The following is a 9,050-nucleotide window of genomic DNA, read 5'->3' as shown; positions in this document are numbered from 1 at the left end:
TTATTTCTGCCTTAATTTCGTTAGTTACCCAGTAGTCTTTCAGGAGCAGGTCCTTCAATTTCCATGTTGTTGTGTGGATTTTAGTGAGTTTCTTAATGCTGAGTTCTAATTTGATTGCACTGTGGTCTGAGAGACTGTTTGTTATGATTTCTGTTCCTTTGCATTTGTTGAGTGTTTTCCTTCCAATTATGTGGTCAATTTTAGAATAAGTGCTAGGTGGTGCTGAGAAGAATGTATATTCTGTTGATTTGAGGTAGAGAGTGCTATAGATGTCTATTAGGTCTACTTGGTCCAGAGCTGAGGTCAAATCCTGAATGTCCTTGTCAATTTTCTGTATCATTAATCTGTCTAATATTGACAGTGGGTGTTAAAGTCTCCCACTATTATTGTGTGGGAGTCTAAGTCTCTTTGTAGGTCTCTAAGAAGTTGGTTTATGAATCTGGGTGCTCTTGTATTGGGTGCATATATATTTAGGATAGTTAGCTCTACTTACATTGATCCCTTTACCATTATGTAATGCCCTTGTCTTTTTTGATCTTTGTTGGTTTAAAGTCTATTTTATCAGAGAGTAGGATTGCAACCCCTGCTTTTCTTTTTTTTTTTTTTTTTTTTTTTTGCTTTCCATTTGCTTGGTAAATATTCCTCCATCCCTTTATTTTGAGCCTATGTGTGTCTTTACACATGAGATGGGTGTCCTGAATACAGCACACTGATGGGTCTTGACTCTTCATCCAATTTGACTATTTATCCAACTCATTCTCTGTGCCTTTTAATTGGGGCATTTAGCCCATTTACATTTAAAGTTAATATTGTTATGTGTGAATTTGATCCTGTCGTTATGATGCTAGCTGGTTATTTTGCCCATTAGTTGGTGCAGTTTTTTCATAGTGTTGATGGTCTTTACATTTCGGTTTGTTTTTGCAGTGACTGGTACTGGTTTTTCCTTTCCATATTTAGTGCTTCCTTCAGGAGCTCTTGTAAGGCAGGCCTGGTAGTGAAAAACTCCCTCAGCATTTGCTCCTCTGTAAAGGATTTTATTTCTCCGTCACTTATGAAGCTTAGTTTGGCTGGATATAAAATTCTGGATTGAAACATTTTCTTTGAGAATGTTGAATACTGGCCCCCACTCTCTTCTGGTTTGTAGGGTTTCTGCAGAGAGATCTGCTGTTAGTCTGATGGGCTCCCCTTTGTGGGTAACCTAATCTTTCCATCTGGCTGCCCTTAACATTTTTTCCTTCATTTCAACCTTGGTGAATCTGACGATAATGTGTCTTGGGGTTGCTCTTCTTGAGGAGTATCTTTGTGGTGTTCTCTGTATTTCCTGAATTTGAATGTCGGCCTGTCTTGCTGGGTTGGGGAAGTTCTCCTGGATGATATCCTGAAGTGTGTTTTCCAACTTGGTTCCATTCTCCCACGTGACTTTCGGGTACACCAATCAAATGTAGGTTTGGTCTTTTCACATAGTCCCATATTTCTTTGAGACTTTGTGTGTTCCTTTCATCCTTTTTTCTCTAATCTTGTCTTCATGCTTTATTTCATTTAGGTGATTTTCAATCTCTGATATCCTTTCTTCCACCAGATCAATTCGGCTGTTGATACTTGTGTATGCTTCTCACAGTTCTCGTGCTGTGTTTTTCAGCTTCATCGGGTCATTTATGTTCTTCTCTAAATTGGTTATTCTAGTTAGCAATTCGTCTAACCTTTCATCAAGGTTCTTAACTTCCTTGCATTGGGTTAGAGCATGATCCTTTAGCTCAGAGGAGTTTGTTATTACCCACCTTCTGCAGCCTACTTCTGTCAATTTGTCAAACTCATTCTCCATCCAGTTTTGTTCCCTTGCTGGTGAGGAGTTGTGATCCTTTGGAGGAGAAATCCTCTGGTTTTTGGAATTTTCAGCCTTTTTGTGCTGGTTTTTCCTCCTCTTCATGGATTTATCTACCTTTGGTCTTTGATGCTGGTGACTTTCAGATGGAGTTTTTGCGTGGTTGTCCTATTTGTTGATGTTGATGCTATTGCTTTCTGTTTGTTAGTTTTCCTTCTAATAATCAGGCCCCTCTTCTGCAGTTCTGCTAGAGTTTGCTGGGCGTCCACCCTAGACCCTGTTTTGCCTGGGTATCACCAGCAGAGGCTGCAGAACAGCAAAGATTTCTGCCTGTTCCTTCCTCTGGAAGCTTTATCCCAGAGGGGCACCCACCAGATGCCAGTTGGAGCTCTCCTGTATGAGGTGTCTGTTGACCCCTGCTGGGAGGTGTCTCTGCGTCAGGAGGCTCAGGGGTCAAGGACCCACTTGAGGAGGCAGTCTGTCCCTTAACAGAGCTTGATCACTGTGCTGGGAGATCCATAGCTTTCTTCAGAGCTGACAGGCAGTAATGTTTAAGTCTGCTGAAGCTACGCCCACAGCCACCCCTTCCCACAGATGCTGTGTCCCAGGGAGATGGGAGTTTGATCTATAAGCCGCTGACTAGGGCTGCTGCCTTTCTTTCAGAGATGCCCTGCCCAATGAGGAGGAATCTAGAGAGGCAGTCTGGCTACAGTGGCTTTGCGGGGCTGTGGTGGGCTCTTCCCAGTCCGAACTTCCTGGAGGCTTTGTTTACACTGTGAGGGGAAACAGCCTATTCAATCCTCAGTAATGGTGGATTCCCCTCCCCCCACCAAACTCATGCATCCCAGGTCAACTCCAGACTGCTGTGCTGGCAGTGACAATTTCAGGCCAGCGGATCTCAGCTTGCTGGGCTCTGTGGAGGTGGGATCCGCTGAGTAAGACCACTTGGCTCCACGGCTTCAGCCCCCTTTCCAGAGGAGTGAATGATTCTGTCTCACTGGCGTTCCAGGCGCCACTGGTGTACAAAATGAAACTCCTGCAGCTAGCTCGGTATCTGCCCAAACGGCTGCCCAGTTTTGTGCTTGAAACCCAGGGCCCTTGTGGTATAGGCACCGGAGGGAATCTCCTGGTCTGTGGGTTGCGAAGACCCTGGGAAAAGCATAGTATCTGGGCTAGATAGCACTGTCCCTCACGGCACAGTCCCTTATGGCTTCCCTTGGCTAGGGGAGGGAGTTCCCAGATCCCTTGCGCTTCCCAGGTGAGGCAACTCCCCACCCTGCTTCTGCTCACCCTCCTTGGGCTGTACCCACTATCTAACCCATCCCAGTGAGATGAGCCACGTACCTAAGTTGGAAATGCAGAAACCACCCACCTTCTGTGTTGATCTCGCTGGCAGCTGCAGACCGGAGCTGTTCCTATTCAGCCATCTTGCCCAGGAATCAGTTTTTTGTTTGTTTGTTTGTTTGTTTGTTTTTGAGATGGAGTCTCGCCCTGCCACCCAGGCTGGAGTATAATGGCACGATTTCAGCTCACTTCAACCTCTGCCTCCTGGGTGGGTTCAAGCGATTCTCCTGCCTCATCCTCATGAGTAGCTGGGATTACAGGTGTCCACCATCACTCCCTCTAATTTTTGTATTTTTAGTAGAAATGGGGTTTCACCATGTTGGCCAGGCTGGTCTCAAACTCCTGACCTCATGATCCACCTGTCTCAGCCTCCCAAATTGCTAGGATTACAGACATGAGCCACTGGCACCCGGCTGTAAGGAGAGGTTTTAAGAGAACTTAAAAACAGAAAATGTTAAGTGGTATGCTATTGTTTTATGCTATTGAAACTGTCTTATAAGAAAGTATTATTTTTCTTTACCTTTGTCTGCCCTTTTACCTCCTACTTTCAGCTCCTAAAAATTATATTAGATTAATCAAATAGGATAAAAGTCTTATACTTTTAAGCTTATAATGCATTGTGCTAAAGTCAGCCCTCTGTCTCCGTAGGTTCCATAGCTATGGATTCCACCAAACATGGACCAAAAATATTCAGGAAAAAAATAAACTAACAATACTACTATTTTAAAATACACATTTTAAAATACAATATAACAATTGTTTACATAGCATTTACATGTTATCAAGTATGACAAGTAATACAGAGATTACTTAAATTATACTGAAGGATGGCACAGTTATGTACAAATACTATGCCATTTTGTATAATGGACTTGAGCATCCATGGTGTTCTCACTGCTTCTAATTATTTCATTAGGACATTCTCATGGAAACAGGATTCATAATATTCCCATGTCCCCAACCCAGCCTTTTTCTGAAAATACATAGTTATAGATGGTGTCTTAGAAGATGTGCTTTACGGGGCCGGGTGTGGTGGCTCACACCTATAATCCCAGCACTTTGGGAGGCTGACGTGGGTGGATCACTTGAGGTCAGGAGTTTGAGACTAGCCTGGCCAACATAGTGAAACCCCATCTCTACTAAAAATACAAAAATTAGCTGGGCGTGGTGGCATGTGCCTGTCGTCCCTGCTACTTGGGAGACTGAGGCATGAGAATTGCTTGAACCCAGGAGGCAGAGGCTGCAGTGAGCCGAGATGGTGCCACTGTACTCTAGCCTGCGTGATAGAGTGAGACTGTCTCAAAAAAAAGAAAGGAAAAGAAAATATGCTTTAAAAAGTCTAATTCTGCTGTATTAGTGTAGCTAATGTGCTCTCTGCATTTTTTTTTTTTTTTTTTAGTATTTTCATGTTCCAGACAGTGCTACTTTTAGCATTTGCCCAGGTGGAGAGCAGCCTGCTATGAAATCCAGCTCCCTTCCTTGCTGGGACTTGATGCCTGCCATCAGTCAGTCAGTGCTGGATGCATCCCTGCTTCAGAAACAGATCATGCTGGGCTTTTCTCCCACCCCACGTGCTGACAGCTCACAGTGCTGGAGCCTGCCAGCTATAGTTAGACCAGAGTTTCCCAGACAGAGTGTGGCAGTACCCCTTGGGAATTTCCAGGAAAATGGATTCTGTACCAGGTATTTTATGTTTGTATAAATGTCTTTCTTCTTTGCTTGTCAGTCTAGCTGTTCATCTAGATGCCAAGAGAGATAGAATGGTTGTAGTGCTCCCCATATGTAATACTAGGCTTTATTTTTAATGACTTCTAGACATTGTATACAGTGAGTCAAGTGTTGTGATCACATATGGCTTGTCCCAGCATACTACTTAAGAGATTTTTCCCCTTATGAAGCTTATGCTGGGGGGGAAATGATGGTACTTGTACCACAGAATGTCATTATATGAAAAGATCATATGTATGATCATACAAATAGCATCGTATGAAAAGATCATATCATAATGAAAAAATTACCTGTTACGAGTTCTTAGCCTCCATAAAATTATAAGAAATAAGGGTTAAAATATGAGCAAGTCAAGTTGGAAAACCTTTTTCTTTTCCCATTTTGACTTTTACTTCAAAATGGAATTTTTCTCAAAAAGTCATTAAGAGAGATAACTTAGATAAACACAAGTCACAGAAGATTCTGTTCTGTGGTTGTTCCTGCACGCAAGTTGCTCCGATGACCGTTTACCAGTTATGCAAATAACAACCACAGAATCAAGCCAGAGATGTATAATGGTTTGTTCATACTGGACTTCTATTATGTGGTTGTTTTGCATGTAAAGTGTCCCTTCTGCAGCTCTCAAGAATAACTTATTTATAGTATATTTAACAGCTGCAAAAGAAAACATATTGTGCCCTTATGAGAAGTACCTTATTTTCATGATCATGAATTTATAGGCTTTGAGATTTTAGCAATGCTAACTCTTTTGATGTAACATTTTAAAAGACAAGAGAGATTTATAATAGTAATATTTTAAATAAGTTATTCATAATGGCCAGGTTCTGTTCTTCACACATCCCTCCTTCTTTCATAGTATTCACAAAATCCTTGATTTTACAAACATTTGTCATCTCTTACACTGTAGAGGAGTGGTTATCCTTACATTCTGGTTGGAGATGTTAAGCATAGTGAGTTTAAGGGTGTTTTTGAAAGTTATATGAAGGTATGTCTATAAACAAAACATTTTTTAAAAAACAAAATTTGAAACTAAACTTATTTTGGAAATTAAGCTTAAAATTCTGATAATTACAGTATAATTTAATCTTATCTATAAATAGTAAGCTAGATATTGGACAGAAAGTACCATACGTGAGTCCTGGCCCCAGACTTCTTGGCTATCAAAAAGAAATTATCTGAGGTTGGCTCGCGTAGCTGTTTTAAAATGAGGCTGGGAAAGGAACTTTGCTGTTTATCCAAGAACTGTACTCTGAAAATGAATTTATTTCGTGCTGTTCCATCTCCTCATGTGTTTCCTTCCCTCAATTCAACCAATAACACACATTAGATGGTGGTATTAATGTGCTTTTACCAAATGCTAATGGACCATTTTCACTTTGACATTTCACACAAATACAATCTTTGGGAAGTACTCACACTGGCAAATAAGATGGATGGCAAATGGAAGTTTTTTAGAGCATTATTGACCCCTTTTAGTCAGCTGAGGGCCACATTTGGCAAATTATCTGATTTCTTTGATTAATTTTGACAATCATTCCATGTAATTTAGGCTTCAGAGTAATTTTTTTTTTCCTGCTTCAATGAAATATTCTTTGTGGTAGTCTGTAATCTAAATAGGATAATTTCTCTCTCTTCATCACAGAAGGCAACCTGTACTCACACAGTTGGTTTTCTAACTCCAAATAATACAGCTTTGCTCCTGCTAATCAAAATGTACATTTTTTAAGGTGTGATGGGCTTATGGAAATTGACAGCAAACATCAGCCCGCCTACCTTTAGAACAAAGAGCAGGCACCGAAATTCTCTAGTAGTCCTTTGAAAAGCAGGTCAACTCTTTTTTTTTTTTTTTTTTTGATACAGGGTCTTGCTGTGTTGCCCAGGCTCGAGTGCAGTGGCACAATCACGGCTCACTGCATCCTCAACCTCCCAGGCTTAAGCCAACCTCCCAGGCTCCAGCCATCCTCCTCCCACCTCAGCCTTCCAAGTAACTGGGACCACAAGTGTGCACCACCACACCTGGCTAATTTTTGTATTTTGCTGTAGAGATGGGGCTTTGCCCTTTTGCTGAAGCTGGTCTTGAACTCCTGGGCTCAGGCAATCCTCCTCCCTTGGCTCCTAAAGTGCTGGGATTATAGGCGTGAGCCACCATGCACAGACTACCAAGCACTTTTAAGGAAGAAGAAAGTACCCTGCCTGGCTAAGGAGTTTAACACACATATGCATCGGGGGAAAAAAGAACAACAGGAAATATTAGCACAAGGTTAGCTATAGTTCTCTCTGGATGATAGAATTATTTTGTTTGCCTTTAAGTATTTTTTCACATTTTAGGAATATTATAAATATATTACTATTGTCAGAAAAGAAATCTCCCCTGAGTTATAAAAGAGATATTTTCAAGTTCTGAATGTTGCAAATCTAAATAAACATGTTCCAGGAGAGAGAGCATTCATTTTTTTCCTAAACATTGCTGTCATTTGACTTGATTCTGTTCTAGGGCTATAGTGCTGACATATCAAGAACACCTTGGAGTGACTTACTTAACCCTCTCAGAAGACCCTAGTCCTCGAGTAATTATCCACAACAGATGTCCAGTAACAGTGCTTATAAAGGAAAACATTAAAGGTATGTTTTATACTGTCAAATTTAGATAATACTAAATGTGTATTTTTTTTCTGGGGTTTTTTGATTTAGTAGTTACCTGTGATTCTGTGGAAAAAATATTTAAATAGATGTATTAATCTTTTTGAGAAGTTTCTTTTGCCACATTATGTTTACTGTCCCCCAAGTCTCTGTCTTTAAGGGCTAAATCTGATATGCCTTTTTTTACATTTCAGATATTCCAAAGTTTGAGGTTTATTGCAAAAAAATTCCCTCCGAGTGCTCAATTCATCATGAGCTGTATCATCAGATTTCCAGTTATCCAGACTGCAAGACCAAAGACTTACTTCCGAGCCTCCTTTTGAGAGTTGAACTGCTAGATGAAGTAACAACTGAGTGGAGTGATGCCATCGACATCAACAGTCAGGGAACACAGGTCAGTGAGCCATGTGTTCCTGCGAAGACCCAAAGAAAAATGTCCTTTTCTGAGGTTTTGTTGGTTGCCTATTTTTAAACATAATGTTCTAGATGCTGAACATCTTTTCTTTGTGTGAAAGAGCATGTGAATCCATTTTTACATCCTCATTAAGTTATAAATTCTCAAGCTCAAGTATGTATCTACAAAGTAGACTATAAAACCATTGACTAAAGAGGAGCACTTAGTAAAAGCAGGCCCATCTTGGATCTAATCCAAGGTCGAAATGGAAATCAAATTGTTAGGCTTATTTAGATAGAACATAGTTCAGCTGTACAGATTTTTGCACAGTCATAATACAAATCCTCTTTTGTGTATTACTAGGATAAATATGTGTATTTTAAAATTACTAATTTTTATTACATAAAACCCCACAAATGGAAGTTTTATTACATAAAACCCCAAAAATAGAAGTAGGTTTAAAAACCTGAGCAGATAAAATGTCTTAATTTGTTTCTGTCTTCGTCTGGATGTTAGTGATACTAATTTTGTTGAAAATAGGATAAGAACTTAGCATTTCCTTTCTTCTGGACTTAAAATTTACCATTTGTTAGTGTGTAATTTAGTGGCATTAAATATACTTACAGTGTTGTATAACCATCACCACTATTTCTGAAACTTCTTTATCATTACAAACAGAAACTCTGTACCCAGTAAGCAGTAATTCCCATTCTCCCCTCCTCCAACCCCTGGTAGCTCTCTTCTTCTTTGTCTCTGTCTCCACGAATTTGCCTGCTCTAAGCATCTCAGATAAGTAGAATCATAAAATATGTATCCTTTTGTGTCTGGCTTATTTCACCTAGCATAAGGTTCTCAAGGTTCGTTCATGTTTTAGCATGGATCAGAACTTCATTTGTTTTTATGAGCGAATAATATTGTGCCATACTTTTTAAAAAATTTCTTTCACATTTATTAGTTCATTTGGTCTTCGTAACAAGCTTCTGAGGTAGGCTAATGTAATGGTTACAAACCACACATTAAAGTTATAAATGCATTTGCAGGCCGGGCGCGGTGGCTCAAGCCTGTAATCCCAGCACTTTGGGAGGCCGAGACGGGTGGATCACGAGGTCAGGAGATCGAGAC

General features: G+C 40.3%; 1 protein-coding gene across 1 annotated transcript in view; it reads left to right on the top strand.

Moving 5' to 3' along the window:
- Window positions 1-9,050, top strand: part of VPS13B (vacuolar protein sorting 13 homolog B (yeast)) — an 873,819-nt gene that overhangs the window by 823,718 nt on the left and 41,051 nt on the right. Inside the window, exons 52-54 of the mRNA XM_011931782.1 lie at window positions 4,566-4,849; window positions 7,389-7,516; window positions 7,729-7,928. Coding sequence (XP_011787172.1) covers window positions 4,566-4,849; window positions 7,389-7,516; window positions 7,729-7,928 — 612 coding nt within the window. The remainder of the gene's footprint in view (window positions 1-4,565; window positions 4,850-7,388; window positions 7,517-7,728; window positions 7,929-9,050) is intronic.

This window comes from Colobus angolensis, unplaced genomic scaffold (assembly GCF_000951035.1).
Source record: "Colobus angolensis palliatus isolate OR3802 unplaced genomic scaffold, Cang.pa_1.0 Scaffold121, whole genome shotgun sequence".
Lineage (NCBI taxonomy): Eukaryota > Metazoa > Chordata > Mammalia > Primates > Cercopithecidae > Colobus > Colobus angolensis.
The sequence above is the reverse complement of the archived record's forward strand: the minus strand, read 5'-3'. Positions and strand labels throughout refer to the sequence as shown.